General features: G+C 40.0%; 2 protein-coding genes across 9 annotated transcripts in view; one reads left to right on the top strand and one right to left on the bottom strand.

Annotated features, from left to right (window-relative positions):
- LOC125462117 (lysine-specific histone demethylase 2) overlaps positions 1–20763 on the top strand; it is a 122636-nt gene extending 101873 nt beyond the window's left edge. For 5 of the 6 annotated variants that reach the window (XM_048551694.2, XM_048551714.2, XM_048551686.2 and 2 more), the window contains 4 exons: positions 2728–2853; positions 11288–11410; positions 16241–16393; positions 18873–20763. In XM_048551694.2, the coding sequence (XP_048407651.1) occupies positions 2728–2853; positions 11288–11410; positions 16241–16393; positions 18873–18956 (486 nt within the window). In that variant the 3' untranslated portion in view covers positions 18957–20763. The remainder of the gene's footprint in view (positions 1–2727; positions 2854–11287; positions 11411–16240; positions 16394–18872) is intronic. The other variant, XM_048551704.2, reaches the window with a different exon arrangement.
- Positions 20760–23010, bottom strand: part of LOC125462141 (protein DEK-like) — a 37380-nt gene continuing 35129 nt past the window's right edge. For all 3 annotated transcript variants that reach the window (XM_048551745.2, XM_048551764.2, XM_048551754.2), the window contains one exon: positions 20760–21370. In XM_048551745.2, the coding sequence (XP_048407702.1) occupies positions 21359–21370 (12 nt within the window). In that variant the 3' untranslated portion in view covers positions 20760–21358. The remainder of the gene's footprint in view (positions 21371–23010) is intronic.

The raw sequence follows: 23010 nt of genomic DNA, 5'->3' as shown, positions 1-23010 counted from the left end.
GTAATCAGAGATAATGGGAACTCACATACCACCCCACCAACTTCCAGATACAACGCATCATCCTCCGACACTTCTGCCATCTACAATCTGACCCCACCACCCAAGACATTTTACCGTCCCCACCCTTGTCTGCCTTCCAGAGAGACCACTCTCTCCGTGACTCCCTTGTCCGCTCCACACTCCCCTCCAAGCCCACTGCACCCGGCACCTTCCCCTGCAACTGCAGAAAGTGCTACACTTGCCCCCACACCACCTCCCTCACCCCCATCCCAGGCCCCAAGATGACTTTCCATATTAAGCAGATGTTCACCTGCACATCTGCCAATGTGGTATACTGTATCCACTGTACCCGTTGTGGCTCACTCTACATTGGGGAAAACAAGCGGAGGCTTGGGGACCACTTTGCACAACACCTCCGTTCGGTTCACAATAAACAACTGCACCTCCCAGTCGCGAACCAGATGACATGTCCATCATGGGCCTCCTGCAGTGCTACAATGATGCCACCCAAAGGTTGCAGGAACAGCAACTCATTCTGCTTGGGAACCCTGCAGCCCAATGGTATCAATGTGGACTTCACAAGCTTCAAAATCTCCCCTTCCCCCACTGCATCCCAAAACCAGCCCAGCTTGTCCCCGCCTCCCTAACCTGTTCTTCCTCTCATCTATCCCTACTTCCCACCTCGAGCCGCACCTCCATTTCCTACCTACTAACCTCATCCCGCTTCCTTGACCTGTCCGTCTTTCCTGGACTGACCTATCCCCTCCCTACCTCCCCACCTATACTCTCCTCTCCACCTATCTTCTTTACTCTCCATCTTCGGTTCGCCTCCCCCTCTCTCCCTATTTATTCCAGAACTCTCTCCCCATCCCCCTCTCTGAATGGTCTAGGCCCGAAATGTCAGCTTTTGTGCTCTTGAGATGCTGCTTGGCCTGCTGCGTCCATCCAGCTTCACACTTGGTTATCTGTGAATTAATACTGTTGTTAGATATGTGACGCCCTAAAGATGGTTTTGAATCCACAGCCATTCGGTTCTCACCTGAAATCGAGGATTGTAAAGACTGAGGTTTTTTTTTGTTTGTTATTTTTCAGCTATGAATGGCCTGTTGATTTTCAATGTATTTTTTTAAAAACAGACTTCTAAATGAAAATGTCCTTGTGGGAGACAGCCTGGGTTAATGAATAAGGATCTAATGCCAACTACAAGACCTAGATTGCAGTTTTGAGATATGCTTCCCATTTGTACCTGTCATAGAACAACAAAGCCAGCTTTGCTAAGGGGACAACTGGAGGCTGCTCAAAAAACAATTAAAGAAATATAAAATGCTAATTCTTGTGGGATTAGGAGGCTAAAAACCTGTTTGGTATCAGTCAATATGAGCAACCTTGCTGCCTCCTGTAGTCCCTCAACTTTAAGTTTAGTATGATCAGTAAACTTGACAGAATAATTGGTTTGTGGCTGAGGAAAGGAGGAGATATTACAAGTTCTGTACAAACAGTGCAAGTTTCAAAGCAGATAAAAGTAATTGCATTTTAAGTTTTCCTGTATTCTGGAGAGATTGTAGAGGAGTGGAATGTAAGTATTATTTTAAATTGGGGCCAATCAACATAAATTAAACTTTGGTTCATGAAGTTTAATACCTGTCAGTGAAAACACACTGACAATGTGGTGAGATTTGGTGAATAAGTTGTGGAAGGTGATGGTGAAACAAGTTTTATCTTTTTCGCAACCTTTTAGGTGAACAGAGTAGTCAGGGAAATGTAGATGCTAGGTGCTTGCATCTGTAGAAATTGATGGATTATCACATCTACAGCTGAAACATGGCAGTAGCTATCAAATAAAAGATGAAACGGAATGACGGAAAGGTTGTATGCTCAGTGAAGAAAACAATTTCCCAATTTGTAGATACTATAATAAGAAGCTGGGGCAAATTAGACAATGCAGTTGTTTGCGCTGTAAGGTGTATGTGCACAGAACTGGGAAAATCTGTTAAATGGACTGATTTAATAAACAATGGCAGTAGGCATTTGCAAATCTGTCATTTCAGTGGTGACAAGGAGTTCCTTGAATGGCTTAAAAGGTCAAAGCAAATACATGAATAATCACAATAATTAATTGGACCTAAAGGATCAAGTTAAAAATTAAATAAATAGTTGTAAATATCAAATGGATCCCAACTGTATTAATGTAAAGTCTAGGGGATCTACATTAAAAAAGAGTAAGCACATCATAAACTGAAGCCATTTTATGTAAATGTGTAGATATTCTTGGTCTGTGCATCTTTTGTGCTGTCTATCTAGCAAATGCTGTCCCTCTCTTTTGCCTCGCTGCTGGGCAGATTATGCGATGAGCTTGCAGTTTAAAGTAGCAACAGACCACAAACCATTGGTCATTAATCTAAATATGAAAGAAATTGCAAAAATGCTATTCAGGCTCGGATTGAGACAATTGAGTTATCACTTAGTGACTGACTACATGCAGAAGTACCAGGACAACAGACACTTGAAGAATACCAGCATGTGCATCTGAGAAACCAGTGTTGACTTCATACCAGAGGTTGAAACCTATATGCACTTTAGGATCATTGGTTAATTCAGACTTTGTGTTAATGCATTTATGATCCTTCAACTTTTAGAAAATGATAATCTGCTCTCATTCTGGGAATTAAGTGGATATTTTTGAAAATGAATATTAATCACTGAAACAGAACTCTTTTTTTCTTTTAGATTGCCCTCCAATTTCCATACAAATTTTGGGAGAAAAAAATTCAAGGAGCTGACTTCTTTGGCCATATTCCTCCCAGTTCTAACAAACGAGGACTTTTTGGAGTATTCTATGATATGGATCCACAAGTAAGTGAATTAATTTTGCTCTTTGGTACTAATTTTTATACTGTCGTAAAGTCATATAGCATGGGAATAGACCCCTCCATTCAAATCAGTCCAACACAATCATATTCCTAAAGTAAACTATTCCCACATGCCTGCATTTGACCCATATGCCTCCAAACATTTCTTAGTCGTGTACTTGTCTAAATGTGTTTTAAATATTGTAACTGTCCCTGCATCAGCCACTTCCTCTAAAAGTTCCTTCCACACACGAACTACTGTGTATTTTAAAAAAAGAATTACCCCTTATATCTTTTTTTCTTTAAATCTTACCTCTCTTTCCCTTAAAGATATGTCTCCAGTCTTGAAATCATCCACCCTAGGGCAAAGACAGTTGCCAATCACATTACCTATACCCCTGATTATTTTTATAAACCTCTATAAGGTCAAAATAAAAATCTTAATGCCTCGACCAACCACCTAAAGTTAAAATAAATGAGGAAATTTCAAGTAAAATATGACAGTAATATTCCAAATGGGAAGAGGAGAGAAAAATAAAGCTAGAAAATTGGGTCGGTCTTTTTAAATAAAACTGTTCTTGTGCTTTTCGTACCAATGCCTGAAGTGTAAGGAGCAGCGTGATTCAACCAATCCAACGAATATAATTGGCATGTCTGGGTGTGAGTTTGCTCACTGAGCTGGAAGGTTAGTTTTCAGACGTTTCGTCACCATTCTAATTGGCATGTTTCTATTACAGTACTGATTTTGTAAAAGGCCAATATGTTTGGTGTTCTGAATTGACAGTATTCACCTTGACAATGAATTCACAGCGCTGGTAAGAACAGTGAAACTACTGCATATACACAAAGTTCAGTGTTCATGGCGATGCTTGGGGGTATCGTCGATGGATCAGTAATCCAGAGACCCAGGTATTGTCTGGGGATTCAGGTTCGAATCCCACCACAGCTGGAATTTGAGTTCAGTACTAATCTGAAATAAAAGAAGCATTTTGTAATCTTTGAGTAACTAAAATATTCCCTGTCGCCTCACATTTTTTTGAAAATACTTCCCCAGATTGAAAGGAATCAAAAGACGGAGTATTGTTAATTGCTGTAAAAATACATTTGATTCACTAATATCCTTTGGAGAAGGAAAACCGCTATCCTTACCTGATCTGGCCAGAAAATAAGGCAATGACTTTGAATGGGCTAAAAGATTGCAACAGGTTGAAACCAGATAGACCAACTGGCATCATCCTAGGTACCAGAAAAGACACAGCCCTGGTAACCCTACAGAGTTGTCCTTAACCACATCTGGTGGCTAATACCAAAGTTGAGAGAGCGGTGTCTCCGACTACTTTGGCACTGGCATGACCACTAACTGATTTACATTCAGTCATACTCGTGGAATCTTTCTACCTTACATATACGGTCCTAAAATACGACATAAGCTTTTGGTATATCCTGTCTCACAAGTAGGATACACCCAGCAGAGGTGGCAGCACAATAACATATAGTTTGCAGGGTTGCCCTGCAAGTCCTCACCATTGACGTCACCTCCATCTGTGCTATATGGGTTAGAAGTTGAACAGATCTAGCAACTTAAAACTGGGAAACCATGAGGCACTCTGGACCATCAGCCAGAGCAGAATCCTACTCCAATACAATCTGCAAGCTTATGACCTAGCATGTCCTCCACTCTGCCATTACCTTCAAAACAGGGGATCAACCCTGATTCAATGAAGATTGCAGGAGGCTATGTCGGGAGCAATACTAGGTGTACCTCAGACTGAGGTCAGCTGGTGAAGCTACAAAACGGAACTGCTGTATTTGTGTCCAAACAACATTTGCATCAAGTGACAGGGCTAAACAATCCCACAATCGAGGGCTCATATCTCAGCTGTGTCCTGCCACATCCAGTAATGAATGATGGTAGATAACTAAACAACTTCGTAGTAGAGGCAACAGTTCCACAAATATGCCCATCTTTAATGATGGAGGAGTCTAGCACACTGTGCAGAAGGTAATTCTGAAGCATTTGCAATGATCTTCAGCCAGAAGTGGCAAGTACCTTGTCCATCTTGACCTCTTTCAGGTGTCCTGAACATCAGAGATGCCAGAGTCTTCAGCCAATTTAACTCATTCTGTGATGTCCAAAAAATGGCTGAAGGCCCTGGATGCTGCAAAGGATATGGGTCTTGACAATATGCCAGCAATTGCACTGAACACACATGTTTTAGAGGATGTTGCACCCCTAGCCAGTCTGGTCCAGTTCAACAATGGCACTGGCATCTATGTAACATTGTAGAAGGTTGTCTACGTATTGTCCTGTACATAAAAAGCAAGACAAATCCAACCTGGCTAATGACCATCTAATCAACCTACTCTCAAACATCTATAAAATGACCATTGACAGTGCTTAGCAATAATCTGCTTGCTGATGCGCAGTTTGGTTTCTCACAGAACCAGTCAGCACCTGACTTTATTGCTACCTTGGTTCAAACATGGACGTAAGAGCTGAATTACAGAGGTGAGATGAGTATGACTACCCTTGATATCCAGGCCACGTGATATTGTGGTACCAAGGATCCCTGAAACAAATAAGAGGAGGGAATATGTCTGTTAGTTGGAGCCATACCCAGCACAAAAGGAGATTGAACTTCACAAGGGATCTTAATTCTTCAGTTTTGCCTATTCGGCTTTATAGCTAGCTGTCAAGAGTTTGTTGCATGATGAACTGCCTCAGTGACTGCTCCTACTCTATAACCCTCCTTCGCTTAATGCTCCCTTGGACTCCAAAACTACAGTCCAGCATTCATTCACAAGCTTAACCTCAACTCTTCCCTGATGGCGAGATTCACCAAGCTAAACTGCCTGGGTTTTTCTGTGAACTCCAGTCTTACTCAGTTGCATTCAGTTAACACTACTTGTATGTCTTTCAAACCCTGTTCTCCCACATGCCCTGGCATACTAATGCTTGAAGGCATTTTTTTGAGTGCCTAACAACTTCCTCTAACACTGAGCCAATGACCTTCCACTTTCTCAGCTCCCTAGGACCAGTTGAGTCCTGACTTCAATGCTTAGAACTCAAAAAGTTTACGAAATAGTAGAAAACTATCAGCACTGAGCTGTTGACTCTACGTGGAGTTGCCAGACACACAATCTGGAATGTTTGAGCTGTCATATAAGGAGAGTCATGGATCCAACTGGCATCCTAGTTGACCACATGCAGGAAGTATGTCCAACTGCAGAAACATGAGCTTTGTTTTGGAGCTCAAGTAGTGGCTAGAAATACTGAGACACCTCCAGTGAGTTTGAAAACTACATGGATAACATAGAGAGGTGGTCACACTGCAGCTCAAGGAACTAGAAGAAAGAAGGGAATGGGTGACCATCTAGCAGTCAGTGAGAATCAGGTTGGTGGTGCTAAAGTTCCCTGGGGCCCCACTCAAATTGTTTTCTATTTTGGAAGATGATGGCACTGGCTCCTCGAGTGCAGACAGAGCCAAGCTTCTGGCATCACAAGTGGCCTGAATGCACAGGAGGGGAGGAAGAGGGCAGGAGTGATAGCTGTAGGGGATTAATTAGTTAGGGGAACAAACCGGTGTTTCTGCAGCCACAAACATGACTCCAGGATGGTGTGTTGCCTGCCTGGTGCCAGGATCAGGAATGTCGCAGTGGCTGCTGGGCAACCTGGAGGTGGAGGATAACAAGGCAAAGATCAAGGTGCACATTGGTACTGACAATATGGGTAGAATGAGGGATGAAGTCTTGCAGCAAGAATTTAGTGTGCTGGGCAGGATCTCAAAGGTGTGGTTGAAGGAGGGGCAGAACTGGCAGCTACACATTCTGGAGTAGAGGATTTTCCAGCAAGCAGGAAGGATGGATGTAAAAGGAAGTGGTGCTGCCTTATTAATTAAGGAGTCAGTTACTGTAGCAAAGAGGGATGATATCTTGGAAGGATTGTCAAATGAGGCTTTGTGGTTAGACCTTAAACTAAAAGTTGGCAGTCACGCTGCTGAGTGTGTTTAGACCCCCAAGAAGTTGGCTGGCAAAAGAGGAGTAGCAATGTAGACCATTCAAGGAGGGTGTGAGCACAATAAGTAACCATATTAAGGGATTTTAAACTTTCCCAGCATAATTGAAGTAGTTATGGTGTAAAGAATTAAGAGGGGGCAGATTTCTTACAGTATTCTGGAGAACTTTTTATAACATGTTAAAGGTCCACCAATGGACAGTGCAATACTGGACCTACTTTTGGGGAATGAAGCAGGGCAGGTGTTTGAGATAGCAGTGGGAGAGCATTTTAGTTTTAAGTTTGTTATGGAAATGGATAAAGATGGTCTGCAAAAAAGGTTTTTTGCTTTGGTGGAAGGCAGATTTCATTAAATAAGGCAGGCAGTAATTTACTGGAAACAGCTACTTCTGCATAAATCCACAATAGAATAGTGGGAGGAACTTTTTAAAAACGGAATGGCGAGAGTACAAGTTCAGCATGTTACCCTTTGGGCATGTTGCGCCGACATTTTACCCTAAGAACTTTGGATGCCTAGGAATATTCAGGATTGGATAAGAAGGAAAAGAGGTTTTTTTACAGGTATAAAAGGAACAGGGCAATGGTGGCCTTAGTGGAATATAGAAAATGCAGAGTGATATTAAGAAAGCAATTAGAAGAGCAAATACTGGGCATGCTGAAACACTGGGAGGTAATATTATGAGGAATCTTAGGGTATTGTATAAAATAGAATGTGTGGAGTAGGACCCATTTGCAACCAAAGGAGCGATCTACAGCCAGAGGACATTGGCACAGTGCTAAATGAGTACTTAACATCTGTCTCCACTTTGGAGAAAGAGAATATGGGTACCAAATTCAGGAAAGGGGATTGCGACGTCTTGAGCTGTTTATAGAATGAGGACGTAGTGAGGCTTTGGCAGGCTTGCAAGTGGACAGATTCCCAGAGCCAGATAAGTTGTATCCCAGGCTTCTAAGCAAAATGAGGGAGGAAATTATGGGGGCAGTAAGCCAAATTTTTGTTTCTCCCTTGGCCGCAGTGGCAGTGCTAGAAGATGGGAGGACAGCTAATGTGGTTCCACTTTTTTCAAGAAAAGTGTCTTTTGACCTTTGGAAAGAGAGAAACCAGGGAATTACAGACCAGTGAGTCTCAAATCAGTAGTAAGGAAACTATTGGAGAAGATGCTGGAAGAGAGAATTAATCTTTGCTTGGCAAGGCAAGGTTTGATCAGCGATAGTCAGCATAGCTTTTTCAGGGGAAGGTCATGCTCACGAAATTTGAATTTTCAGAGGTGACCAAGTGAGGGTAGTACACTTGGTAGTTAGTATGGATTTCGGGAAAGCCTTTGTCAATGTCCCATATGGGACACTGATAAAGCACATAGGATTCTGAGTGACTTTTCAAGTTGAATCAACATTCGCTTCATGGTAGGAGACCGAGGGTGGTGGTAGAAGGCTGTTTTTGTGACTGCAAGGTGGTGTTCACTGGCTCACCACCCAGGATCAATTTTCGGTCCCTTTAGAGCCCCCATAATTCCCTTTATTGTTCATGATATAGATGAGAATGTCGGAGAAATGATAAGTAAATTTGTAGGTGACAAAGATGGGCCAGTGAAGAACACAGCCTCAGATTACAGGAGGTTGTAAATAGATTGGTCAATGGCAGATGGAATTTAACCCTGAAAAGTGAGGTAATACTTTTTCCAAAGTTTAACCATACAAGGGAGTACTCGATGAATGGCAGGACACTAGGACATTCAGAGGAACATAGATCTTAGTGTGGCTTCCCACAGATCCTTGAAGGTGGCAAGTTAAAAGTATAGTTAAAGTGGCATTTGGGAGCCGTACAGAACTTTGATTCAGCCACAGTTGGAGCACTTTGTGCAGTTCTGGTTACGACACTATAGGAAGAATGTGATTGCACTGGTGGGAGTGCAGAGGAGATTCACCAGGAAGTTGATGGAATGGAACAGTTTAGCTACGAAGAGAGGCTAGATAAACTCCTCTTCTCGAGAAGAGAAAGCTGAGGCCTAAATGAGGTGTATAAGATTGAGGGACAAGAACAGAGTGGATATAAATTAGCTTGTTCCCCTTAATAATGAGGGGCCATAACTTTAAAGTGAAAGGCAGGAGGTTTAGAAGGGATTTGAGAAAATGTTTTTTTCACCCAGACAGTTGAGAATCTGGAATGCATTGCCTGGGACGGTATTTGAGGCAGGAAACCTCTCAACCTTTTAAAAAGTACTTGGATGATCATTTGAAACGTCATTAACATTCAAGGCTATTGGCTAATTGCTGGAAAGTGGGACTAATGTAGATTTAGAGCCGTTTTTGTCAGTGCAGGCTCAATGGGCTGAAAGGTATCTTCAGATCTGATTTGCCTGCCTTCCCATCTGTACATATAACTACAGCACTTCTAATATGGAGTCTGCTTCTGTCTCCATCTATTTGCCTTTTTCCAACTTGCTGTAACCTTTGAACTGCACATCAGTGTTCCCTAAATTCTCAAACCTTAGATTAATTTCCTCAGAGATAGTAGGAACTGCAGATGCTGGATAATCTGTGAGATAACAAGGTGTAGAGCTGGATGAACACAGGCCAAGCAGTATCAGAGGAGCAGGAAAGCTGATGTTTTGGGCCTAGACCGTTCTTCAGAAAATTAAATCCCTCACCTTTTCTGGGTAGAGCTGAATGGTGCCAACATTCTGAACCAGATAAATGTAGCATGTTTGGAACTCTGCACCTAATGTTACAATCTAGGAATTTTGGAAATCTGTTTCATCACCGATGTTAGCACTTTCAGAAGTTCAATTTATATAAATGTAAGGTCTTCCTTTAAACAGCATTGTTCACCACCTTCAGATGCACAGCTGGTGAAGTACAGCCATCCATTGCTTGCACTCCTAATCTGTTCCTAGGAAATAGTGTGCTAAATTAAAACATAAAGTTGCTTCCTACATGAAAAGGTAATAAGGCTGGGTAACATTCCTCACTTGTAATTTTCACATTTCTTCATCTTTATAGAAAGGAAGTCATGTCAAAACATTTAGTCTTGAACCCACTATGGTAAATCTAAGATTACATTTTAAATCATTGTAACAGTTCATCCTGGAGAAACTGGTGCTGATTGGTTAGCAAATCAACAATGGCCAGGTTTTGATGTGGAAAAAGCAAGGCAATAGACTTGAGTTTGGAGACCCAGTGATTCCCTTTTGCTACCTCCATGGTGATGCCTTGAAAAATCAGAATGGAGTTGCCATCAGTTAGCAAACTTTTCTTTTTATATCAATTTGAAATTAGGCATTCATGTCTTTACTCTGAAATGCAAGAGGAGATATGTTGGCAATATATTTCTCTTCTCAGCAATAACTTAGTAAGTCATCTTGCTTACCAGTTCCTACCTTTTTAACTTGCTGTTACTCCTGAGTTTTTGCATCCCTCCTCAGCCTTTCCACTTGCCACCTGCCTGAAACACAGATTTTGAAAATCCTCGCATTGGTTTGCGCTGCAGCCTCACAGCGCCAGGGGCCCGGGTTCAATTCCAGCCTCGGGCAACAGTCTGTGCGGAGTTTGCACATTCTCCCTGTGTCTGCATGGGTTTCCTCCAGGTGCTCCAGTTTCCTCCCACATTCCAAAGATGTGCAGGCTAGGTTGGTTGGCCATACTAAACTGCCCGTGGTGTTCAGGGGTGTGTGGGTTATGGGGGATGGGTCTGGGCGGGAGTGCTTCAAGGGGCGGTATGGACTTGTTGGGCCGAAGGGCCTGTTTCTGCACTGTAGGGCATTTAATCTCTGCTGAAATAACATCAAATAAATAACCCTCTTTTCCAAGACATTACTTGCTATCTTTCTGCTCCCTCATTGGGTGAGGTGCTGATCATTTATGCTGTTGCCATATAGCCTGGTTGGCTGCATCGACCAGGATTAACAGAATATTCTGTACATACCATAAATGCAACATTAATAATCAAATGAGCTGCACTTGATGGGCTGGTATATAGTCAAAGTAAATGCTCAATTTAGAAGGAACTTTGAGGACTGAGCCAATTAGGAGGTGGACCATACAAGCAGCGTAAGAATTGTTGGACCTTAAGGAAGAAATCATTTGAACAAAATGAGCTAAACTTGCCAGAATTGCACCTCCAATATCGAAATCATCATAAGCAAAAATTGTAGAATTTAAATGAAAAATCTCTGAATTGGTTATTGCATATGGACTTTTCAACGCAGATGGTCATATTTGTTGAGCTCAAGAGTTAAGGATTCTCGAGCATGTGAATTTAACCATGTAAAAAATAAAAAAAACTACCCATTGATATAATTACATAAAACTTTTAGTGTACAGTCCTCATAGAAAATTTGATTTTGTTTTGTCCTTTGTCAACAGGTCGTGGGTTACTTTTACATGGCTACATTCATACCATTTCTACATGTTTTGAAACTTGCAGGGTGAGCATTGCGTTCTGATGTCTGTGATCAGTGGAGATGCAGTGGCTGTCATTCAAGATATGCAGGAGCAGCAAGTGGCAGAATTATGTATGAGCGTCCTCCGAGAACTTTTTAAAGAAGGGGTAATAAAATGCAGAATTAAAATATTTTAAAAATTGAAATGTTTTTCAAAATGCTTTTACTTACAAGAGATCAATCTAAATTTTTGTGATTAGGTATTGATGCCTAGATGCATTCAAGCAACTGTCTGGGTAAATAACAGTATTGCAAGTAATAACATCTCCCAAAAGCGAAAATGGCACAGTCAGCAATTAAACCTAAATATCATGCTTGTGTTTGGATGAAAAGAGGTCGTGGTGGGGGGGGGGGGGGGCGCGGGCAAGGCTAGCATAATTAGATATTTTGAAGGCCTATTTTTGTTGATACATTTAAAAAATGGTGGGTTTGTATGATTTATTAATTTCACTGGATGTTGTTTTGCTTCAAATTTTCTTTATATCCAGCAGTTCTTGTAGATGAGAACAAAGAAAATAGGAGTTGGAGTGGATCATACAGCCCAATTACAGTACCAATGCTACCATGCAGTAAAAGCATAACTGTTGTACTGTGTCCACTCCATTTTCCACCCAATCGCTTGATTGCATTAGTGTCCAAAATTCTATCATTTAGTAATAATGAGCTTTTTTTATGATAAAATTCCAAGTATTGGCAACTCTTAAGCAAAGTTCTCCTCAATTCAGTCCTGAATGGACAAATCTTTATTCTATTCTGAGAATGAGCTACAGTTATAGTGTTACATCTCACTGGGGTGGCATGCTGGAAATTGATGCCCACTATCCCTGGAGTTGTCATAAAAACTAAAGATTGTGCATACTTTCTAAAGATTCCTGAATTTACCTGGCTTTCAGACCCAGATTGACAGCCCTGTGTGTAAAAAATGCATTATTTGCAACAAGTAACTAGATTCTACCTACAGGTAAACAATTATGAACTTTTGACATACAACTGTACTAATGAAAACCCACCCCCTTATACATTTCTACTAAGATGCGTGTACACACACATACTGGGAGAAAAAAAGGGTGTTATAGACAGAGGGGAAATCTGGTTTCTGTTCGTAAGGATTACTTGGATGATTCTTATGATTTGTTGTGCTGGTCAAAATTCTGCTCCACAATCATCCTTCTCCCAAATGCTGTTGCTGGTTTGCAAGATGCACAGGGTGGCTAGTTCACTTATGGAAGGCCTCTGACTTATCAATTTTGAAGTCACAACTTGCATCAATTGAAGTAAAAGTAAACTAGTTTTCTTCAGGCTTAAAGTGGTTTTTATTGCAGAGAATGGAGAGAGCTTCTGAGCTGCAGGAGATTTGATGACTTCTCTGTTTCTTGCTCACAGCTCCAAGCTACTAAGCTACCTGAGAACTAATCACATTGTTATTGACAGCAGAAAGCCTTTGTGATCGATAACTGGTCATTTGTCTACAGACAAATCAGCTACTTGTATCATCAAAAGCTCCAACTGTACACAACACCTTAGACCCAGTTTGTCTGCCATTACACTTTAACCATTGCTCAATATGCAGCTCTGAAAACTATCATTGCAATGAGTATGAAGTTACTTGCTTTTAAAGCTTGCATCAATCTTCCAGTAATCCTCTGGTTTTTAAAAGTTTAGTGTCTCATTCAGTCAACAATTTTAAAAAAAAATACAGGAAAACGAAAAGAATTTCAGGGTCTACAATAAACAGTCGATTTAAGAGAAATAAGCTCTCAAAATCTACTGTTAAGCCCTCTCAGAAGATTATCTTACCTCATGAATTAATATACAGGCTTTTTGTAGGTTGTGAAGTAGTTCCATTCTTGACTCATTTCGCAAATGAATTTGTACACAAGTCAGAATGCAGTGCTGGACAATATTATAGCTGTTCTTGTGTATTTAAAAAAATGTTCACCGGCCAGATCCTTAAAATGAATACTGACATACTTCTCTCTGGGATCATGTTCATAAGCATGTAAATCAGGGAGCCCTGTTGTGAACCTTACTTGCAACCCCTGTATGGCAGGAATATTATGCCTTAGGTAAGGACACCAAATTGTGCACAATGCACTAGTGTGCTGACATGATTGAATGAAAAAAATCCACATTCATTTGGAGAATGATCGTCATTAGTTAGGTATGTGTTTGTTATGCATTCCTATTAGCCTTTCAAAGGTGCTCATGACACCTGCTTTGAACAGCCTTGGCCCATTTGGTATAAGTATTCCCATGATGCTGTGAAGGAGGGATTTCTTGGATTTTGGCCCAGTGATACTGCAGGAGTGTTGATAAATTCCAAGTCAGGATGGTGAATGGCTTGAAGGGAATATATAAGTGGTAGTGTCCCCAAGTATATGATGTTCTTGTCCTTTCTAAATGATAGTTGTTGAGTTTGGAAGCTGCTGTCTAAGGAGCCTTGATGAATATATGCAATGCATCTTGTCGATGAATCTTTCTGAACATCAGTGGAAGGATGAGCATTTGTGGATGCAGTGCCATTTGAACGACTGCTTTGTCCTAGATGGTGTAAGCATCTTGCATTGTTGGAGCTGCACTCATCCGGACAAATGGGGAGTATTCCTTTTATGTGTACTTTTTATGGATGGTGAACAGGCATTGGAGAGTTTTTTTTATTATTCATTCACAGGATGAGGGTGTTGCTGGCTAGGCCAGCATTTATTGCCCATCACTAATTGCCCAGAGAGCAGTTAGGAGTCAACCGTTATTGCTGAGGATTTGGAGTTACATGTATGCCAAGTAAGGATGTCAGTTTCCTTCCTGAAAGGACATTATTTAGGTGAATTATCCATTTAAGGATTCCTAGACTCTAACCTGCTCTCTGAAACACAATGTTTACATGTCTCTCCCTGTTTTGGTTTCTGTCCAGTGGTAACCCCTGGATGTTGATGGGGGGAATTCAGCAATGATAATCCATTGAATTTCAAAGGTTAATGGTTAGATTATTTTTGGGTTGAGAAGGTCTTGCAAGAATGATCTCTACTTTTAGGTAAGTTTTCAACATTGGCACTTTTCTTGAGAAATGACATTGATGTAAGCAGGGTCTAAATAACCAAGCACTTTGGATTCCCTACAGTGTGGAAACAGGCCCTTTGGCCCAACAAATCCACACCGCCCCTTGAAGCATCCCACCCAGCCCCATCCCCCTACAACTCACACACCCCTGAACACTACGGGCAATTTTTAGCATGGCTGATCCACCAAGCCTGCACATCTTTGGACTGTGGGAGGAAACTGGAGCAACCAGAGGGGAAACACACAGGCACGTGGGAAATGTGCACACAGACAGTTACCCGACACTGGAATTAAACCTGGGTCCCTGGTGCTGTGAGGCTGCAGTGCTAACCGCTGAGCCACCGTGCCGCCCCATATCACTTTTATACTAGTGTCACTCATCTGATGACCTTTGATATTCAATCTCTGTCTGCCTTTGGCAAGAATACTTACCAGCTGTACAAAGTGACCCTCCAAAGGTGGATGATGGGCTCTTGTGTTGCAGTACAAAGTGACCCTCCAAAGGTGGATGATGGGCTCTTGTGTTGCAGTACAAAGTGACCCTCCAAAGGTGGATGATGGGCTCTTGTGTTGCAGTGGTAGTGTTCCCATGTCTAAGCAGAAGCCTGCATTGAAGTCCCATCTGTTTGAGAGGTGTGTCATAACATACATGGACAGGTTGAATTATACAACATCTCCAAAGTAAGGTGACTTGAGAACAACTTGCACATGTGTAGCTACTTTTAACATGATAAAATATCCCTAGGCGATTCATAGTCGTATCAAATTGTCTACACAATGTAAGGACATGTTGGAATTTTAAACATCATTTAAACCTGTTCTTACTTTTGTATAATCTGATTTTTAGCTCAATTTGCAAAGAATATAAAGACTCAATGGAAAATGATGTATTTTCATGAAATAATTAATTAAGTTCTGAGTGTCTGTTGATCACATCAATACTATACTACCGGACTTGTATTCTAATGTCAAATTCAGACTATTGGAATGAATCATCTTTACCAATGTTGGAGCTATATTGAAAGTAAAATTTGTTGACTTGCTCATATTTCAACAATATATATGGTGTAGGACAGGATAGCGACAAGAAATTGGTTCTTGGAGTAGATCTGTAGCTTGGGTTGTGGATGTTGTGGTTGGTTGTCTCGCTGACATTTCACTCCTTTGCTGGGTTACATGATCAGTGCAGCCTCCGATGAAGCGCAGTTGTGTTTTCCCGCCTGTATTTAAACTCTGGGGTCTGTTGGATTAGATTACCTCATTTCCAGTTTATCCTTGCAGTGGTGTCTGTATAAGGTCTAGCTCTGTGTGTTTGTTGATGGCCTTCTTGGTGGAGAACCAGGCCACTAGGAATTCTCATGCTTGTCTCTGTTTCTTCTCTCAAATAGAGACAAGCATGAGAATTCTTAGAGGCCTCATTTGCCACCAATAAGGCCATCAACAAACACATAGAACTAGACCACCACTGCGAGAAAAAACCAGAAATGAGGTAATCAAATTCTATGGACCCCAGAGTTTAAATACCAGGCGGAGAAACAACAGCGCTTCATCGGAGGCTGCACTGATCATGTTACCCAGCGAAGGAGTGAAATGTCAGTGAGACAACCATCCACAACCCAAGCTACAGATCTACTCCAAGAACCTTTGGACTGCTTTATAGGTTATTACATTATTACATTTTAAATATGTTAAATCTCCAATTATTAATTAACAAAAGGTTTTATTAACTTGCATTCAATTCTTTTAATGACCAGTAAATTTATAATTATTTTTAAATTTATAATTGCAGGAGCTACATAAAGAGGTACTTCAGTGCTTTCTATTTTGAGCATTTGAGCCTCGCAACCTATTAAGTGCCAAGATATTTAATATCATTACAGGAAGTTCCAGATCCAGTCAGATATTTTGTTACACACTGGAGCAAAGACCCATGGGCACAGATGGCTTACAGCTTTATAAAGGCAGGGGGAAGTGGTGAGGCTTATGATATAATCGCTGAAGATATACAAGGAAAAGTGTTCTTTGCTGGGGAGGTAAGCCGGTCGTTCAAAATGCAATTCCCAATTTTTTCAATATAGTTTTCTTTTAAAAAATATTTTCTGGTGTATTCCTATTTGTGGTAAGGTGCTTGTGAAGGAATTACTAAATCTAAAGAACAAAACATGCATTTACATAGAGCTTTCAAATCCTCAGTACGAGTACTTCAGCCAACTATGTGGAAGGTGTCAGTTTTCAAACATTGAAGGTTAGCCAGATGCTAAATTAAAAGATGTTGTAGTCTACGGACCTGGTACACTTATGGCATTTATATGATGTGTAAGCTGTTCCTTAGCTGGTGTTTGACTAATAAATGCATGGATTAATTTTAATACCTTGTATCTATCACAACTAAATTGACCACATTAATTATAAATTAGTTTGTGCAAACCTGACTGTTTCAGCTTCACCTCCCAGTAATAATTGTACTTCTGCAGCACATTCACTAAAATTTGTATAAGACAACCAGCTCTACTTGGAAAGTTTTTGTAAATTAACAGTGATTTAAAATGATAATTTTACGACCAATTCCCATAATTATTTCCTAATGTTTGTAGTCAGTTGTATTTATACATTGAGAATTTTTCTTTTACAAGCAAATAATTTTCCCCATTTATTGTCATCCTGTTTTAACCACTGCCTGAATTTACAATTAATTTTAATCCTAGCTATTTTAATTCACCTTGTGAGATTGTGTCATTGGAAAGGTCTGCATTGGTTGCTGATCTCAAATTGCCCAAGAAAATGGTGACAAGCATCCTACTTTTAACTGCTGCAATTCAAGTGTTGTAGTTGCATTACAGTGCTGTCAGGTGTACCTTTTTAGGTTTTTGAGCCAGCGATAGTGAAGAAATACGTGTTGATGTAGTCCTAAGTCAGGATGGTGTATGACCTAGAGCTTAGTTGCAAGTGTTATTACCATGTGTTCGGTGCCCAGTCCTTTTTGATGGAAGTAGTCATGGATATGGAAGGTATTGTTGAAGGAGGCTCTGTATATCTACCAGTGCACATTGCCTCAATGTGTGCAGTAGTAGGAGTTGAAAGTTAAGGTGGTGGATGAGGTAAGAATCAAGCAGGATGCTTTCTTCTAACTGCTGCTGAACTCTGTGTTTAGAGCTACACTCATCTTGGCAAGTGGTGAGTATCCTATCAGATTCCTGACTTGTGTCTTAAGTTGAAGTCACAAACCTATTTCCTGCTTCAGCTCTAATGGCCATGATGTGGCTGGTCTAGTTAGGTGAATATAACAGGGAAGTAGTTAGCTTCTGTATAGTGATTTTTGATTTGTCAGTTGTCAGCTCAAGTCCACAGGAAGGCACAGATTACTTCAGTCGTCATGAACATTACTGAATACAGTGATCATTCATGAAAATTTCCACTTGAACTTATCAAGAAAAGGAGCAGTTTAAAATGGTTGAGCTGACAACATAGGAATTTGTGCAGTAAAGGGCAAGGTGATTGGGGTCCATGAATGACTACAGCCAATTTCTTTTCTGCCAGTTATCACTCAAATAAGTGTTGGTCTCTCTTGTTTTTGCTCATTTTGATTGAACACTTGGTTAAATGCTATTTTGATGTCAGTGAACATCCTTAGCACCACCTCTAGATCTTAGTAATTTTCTCCAAAATTGGATTTTTCTTTTTAAATTCACTTGTGGGCTGGCCAGCATTTATTGCCTGTCTAGTTGTCTTTGAGAAGATTGTATGTCAGGATATTTTGTGGATCCTCCAATTAGTTGTTGAATCACTCATCATTCAGGATTGCATGTATTTTAAATACAATTCTGGCTCTCCATGCCTTGTGTCCTATGCTAATTTTTCAGTGCAGATGTCAATACATGGCACTGACTTGGAAGTCAATGTGACATGTTGATGGCTGTCTGGTCACTGAGCTTAGGAGGAAACTGTAGGTCAGTTCTGAATTTCCCATTTAGCACCAACGTAGTGCAAAACAAACAACAGATCATGGGAATTCTTAACCGGGACTGTTTGATTATGTAGATTTGTCACTTGTTTTCACAACTAACAGTAAATTGACTTGCTTGAAAGATACCATTTTAAATGTTGCGAAGTAAAATTGCTCATACTTCAATTTGTACAAAGCAGCTATGGTCTTAACAGCAAACTATGAACGCTACAGACCCAAGTATTATGATTAACAAAAAAGTGCTTCCTAAAAATATCTTTGAAAATACTGGAAGGTTGCTTGGTCAGCACTTGACATTACTACAAAAATTTTATTTGAAACAAAAGAAAGGTTTCATTTTCCCATCCATTTTAGATGGATCTGGTTTGCAGTTCCAATTGGTAATATTGTTTTTAGCTTTTAAAATAACCAGGCTTTTGCATAGATCAGCAGCTGTATAGATTGAGAACAGTCGCTGCATACTGGTGAAATCAAGTTGTTTAACAAACAATACTCCAGGACATTTTTGTCCATTTCACTCGTTTAAAAATGCACTTCTTTTTATACAGGCAACTAATCGACACTTCCCACAAACTGTTACTGGGGCCTACCTGAGTGGAGTCAGAGAAGCAAGTAAAATTGCTACATTGTAAAAGATGACTTTGTAATTTATAACTTAAGCTGCAAGAAGAAAGCTGTACATAGTAGAGATTCTGCACTTTAAAATTATTGCTGATTCCTATGCAGGTCTCAAATTTTAAAGATCACGGAGATATTCTTTGCAAAGCTGGTGTTTGAGCAATATTATGTACAAAATGAATATTACTTTCAAACTGTCAACAAAGTGGCAAGACCTCACATTGAAGACATGGAAAACCATACCAATGGAATACTCCAGTTCCATTTATGGATGGTGTGAGCAAAGCCTCCTTCACACTAATTTATTTGATAAAGTTACTGAGCAGGGTTCACAGTGTTAACAAGTGGTTGCACTTGACAAGAGTCACCAGTTACTTCACAGGATTTGAACTATGCCGTTTGTGTTTTGTACAGTTAGCATCTTTGATTCTAATACGTTAAAGTAGTTGCTGCAAAAGCTGACCAAGGAGAGTGGAAATGACTAGTTAAGGAAACATTCAATTTTGGCAGTCTGAATTCCAGCGATTAAAAATCAGTCATCCAGCAAACACAATACTATTTTAAGATAAAACAAACTCCACTCCTTTACACTTTTAGTTTAGTTAACAAAGCTGGTTTCTTCTGGTAAGGGTTTCTAATACTTAAAGCACCCACTTAACCTGCTGGGATAAATCCTGTTGCTTTGAAATTGCTGAGCAGCATCATCATGCACCAGAGACACAAGTAGCATCTCTGGAACAAGTCAATGTCAAACTGAGATAAAATATAACCTAGTCTCTACCCTATTTGAAAAGCTAAAATTTGAGGCAGGCTTGTTTAGAATGATACATGAATAATTTCTTTCATTTAATAAAACTCCTGTGATTTGTGCAGCAAGAGTGATACTGCCTTTTCTACTCTGGGCTATTTATTCTATTGTAAAGTGTATATAATGGAAAATGCAAGGATAATTATCCTACTTGAACAAGGACAAAGCTCCTGCATCTTTGATTTTATATATGGTAAAATACAGGATTTTCTGGACCTGTAATTTTTAAAAATCCTGTATATAACTTGATGTAAATATTTAGTTCCTAATCACCTGTCTGCAACAAACAAATTAGTATGGAGTCAAATTCTGTTGAACAATGAGTTATGCAAGGTCAGCAAGAGTTTTATTTACCAAGAAAGTGGGCTAAACTAGTCTCAAACTCATTACTAAGAGCTCAGGTATTTCACTCTAACAGCTGTCCTCCTATTCTACTAGTCAATTATACAAGACTGAAATGATACTAATACGTGGTGAAATGTATCTAATTTGCAAAATTCAAGCCAGTTGCATAAGTACCAATGAGTTTTTCACAACCACTTCAAATCAGGGATCAGTAACACAAGATACTAATCTACTGGGAACGCCTATTAAGTGATAATGTTCTAAGTTGTACTAGTTATTTCTGCATCTGGTTTTCAATGTAAATTGCATATCATTACATAGCAGAATATCAGTGTCTACCTTAAGGACAAAAGGTAGAACTATAACATCTGGTCTACCAGTTTCAATACTAAAATTCGATTTGAGATTTAAGTAAACAATGATTGGTTAGTTCAATTTGTGCTTAAATCCCATCTGGAATACCTTTTGTATTGTGATGACATTTAAGTGTTAATGCAGCTCAGTTCCTGTTTTGAGCATTTGTTTCTCATCATTTAAAATGGGCTTGCAAGATGGATGTTCTGCTTTTTCCATTAGAAAGATTACTTTCTGTAAAGCATTAATGATTTTGAAATGTCATTTGTTCATCAAAAGGTGCTCAAGTAAAATTAAAACATGAACTGCCTTTTCTTTTGTGTACAAAGTTTTATTGACTCTTGGGGAATTGGGGCAGAAATTGTTTAACAATCTTCAATAAGTTCTACAATATAAGACCGTAACTTACAGAAGTATACATACTGCATCTCCAATAAAACCTCCCCCTGACAAGATTAAAACCATAGCCTTACACTGAAGACATTTAAATACAAAAACCAAGGTAAAAATGAAACTGAACACAGCACATGCAAATATGTGGCAACTTAAAGCTACAGAACAGGCTAAAATATTTTTTCTTAATTCATTTAGCTGGTGAAAAACAAGACATGCTTAACCCCTAAGCAATGAATGCACTAGGTAATTTTATTCACAGCTCTAGATTCAAATGTACATTTTCAAACATTTAAAAAAGCTAGTAAAGTAACATAAAATTCAAGTCTTAAAAGTCAGATCAATAGCAATTAGTCGAAAGATGTTCAATTTATATTGACATGACAGATTCAACATAAATCTCACTGGTTTACAAAGAAATACATTCTCTTATTTGTGCTGGTGCTTAATCCTGCTTCTCAATCCATAGGAACATGGTAATGGTGCCTTCTCGACACTTTTGAACTAGGAGTTTCATCACGAAATCAACTGGAAAAAAAAATGCTACTTACTAATGGGCTAATCATGAATATATTTACAATTGTGGAATGCACAACAAACCAACTCAAGTTTATAATCATCACTGCACCAAGTCTTGCTTTCTTTCAGCCTTTTCAATGACTGCAACTCCTACCTGTTAAGTTTACAGATCTAACTGATGGTTGTGAAGGTGTGTAGTAGTTCCTCTTAGGTACCTTAAAACTGGAGGGACGAAGGTGATTCTTCTCAGCTATTTTCTACCTATGATGGGCATTACTATGCAAGTTGAAACGTGCTTCTGAAAATTAATCCAATCGCCAACATGAAGATCAGTGGTGTTGACTCAAGGAATACTAAGTTTGCTTAATTATTTTTTCATCGGTTAATTCCATTCCTGGTTTACTAACGGGAGGAAAGTCAGAACTAACCCTTTATCATTCATAACAAACATTTATAGCATTCACCAAGTTAATTGAAACATGTGACGCCTCCAAAAGCAGAGAACTCTGAGAAGCAATTATTATAAAATGCAAAATGTGATTGGCAAGATTGCAGCGAGGAAGGAGAGAAAACAGTGCTAAATGTCATTCTCCACTTTTAAATCTACTTTATGTAGAACATTACAGCACAGTACAGGCCCTTCGGCCCTCTATTTTGTGCCAACCTGTCATACCAGTCTGAAGCCCATCTAACCTACACTATTCCATGTACGTCCATATGCTTGTCCGATGATGACTTAAATGTACTTAAAGTTGGCAAATCTACTACCGTTGCAGGCAAAGCGTTCCATTCCCTTACTACTCTGAGTAAAGAAACTACCTCTGACATCTGTCCTATATCTTTCACCCCTCAATTTAAAGCTATGCCCCCTTATGCTCGCTGTCACCATCCTAGGAAAAAGGCTCTCCCTATCCACACTATCTAACCCTCTGATTATCTTATGTCTCAATTAAGTCACCCCTCAACCACCTTCTCTAACAAAAAACAGCCTCAAGTCCCTCAGCCTTTCCTCATAAGACCTTCCCTCCATACCAGGCAACATCCTAGTAAATCTCCTCTGCACCCTTTCCAAAGCTTCCACATCCTTCTTACAATGCGGTGACCAGAACTGTACACAACACTCCAAGTGCGGTCACACCGGAGTTTTGTAGAGCTGCAGCATAACCTCTTGGTTCCGGAACTCTATCCCTCTATTAATAAAAGCTAAAACACTGTATGCCTTCTTGGCACCCAGGTTGACAAGGTTGTTAACTTTCAAGGATCTGTGTACATGGATACTGAGATCTCTCTGCTCATTTACACTACCAAGAATCTTACCATTAGCCCAGTACTTTGCATTCTGGTTACTCCTACCAAAGTGCATCACCTCACACTTGTCCGCATTAAACTCCATTTGCCACCTCTCAGCCCAGGTCTGCAGCTTATCTAGGTCTCTCTTTAACCTACAACATCCTTTGTCACTATCTACAACTCCACCTACCTTCGTGTCGTCTGCAAATTTACTAACCCATCCTTCTACGCCCTCATCCAGGTTGTTTATAAAAATGACCCTTGCGGTACACCACTAGTAACTGGACTCCAGGATGAACATTTCCCATCAACCATCACCCTCTGTCTTCTTTCAGCAAGCCAATTTCTGATCCAAACTG

This window comes from Stegostoma tigrinum, chromosome 2 (assembly GCF_030684315.1).
Source record: "Stegostoma tigrinum isolate sSteTig4 chromosome 2, sSteTig4.hap1, whole genome shotgun sequence".
NCBI lineage: Eukaryota > Metazoa > Chordata > Chondrichthyes > Orectolobiformes > Stegostomatidae > Stegostoma > Stegostoma tigrinum.
This window is presented reverse-complemented; position numbering and strand designations above follow the sequence as displayed.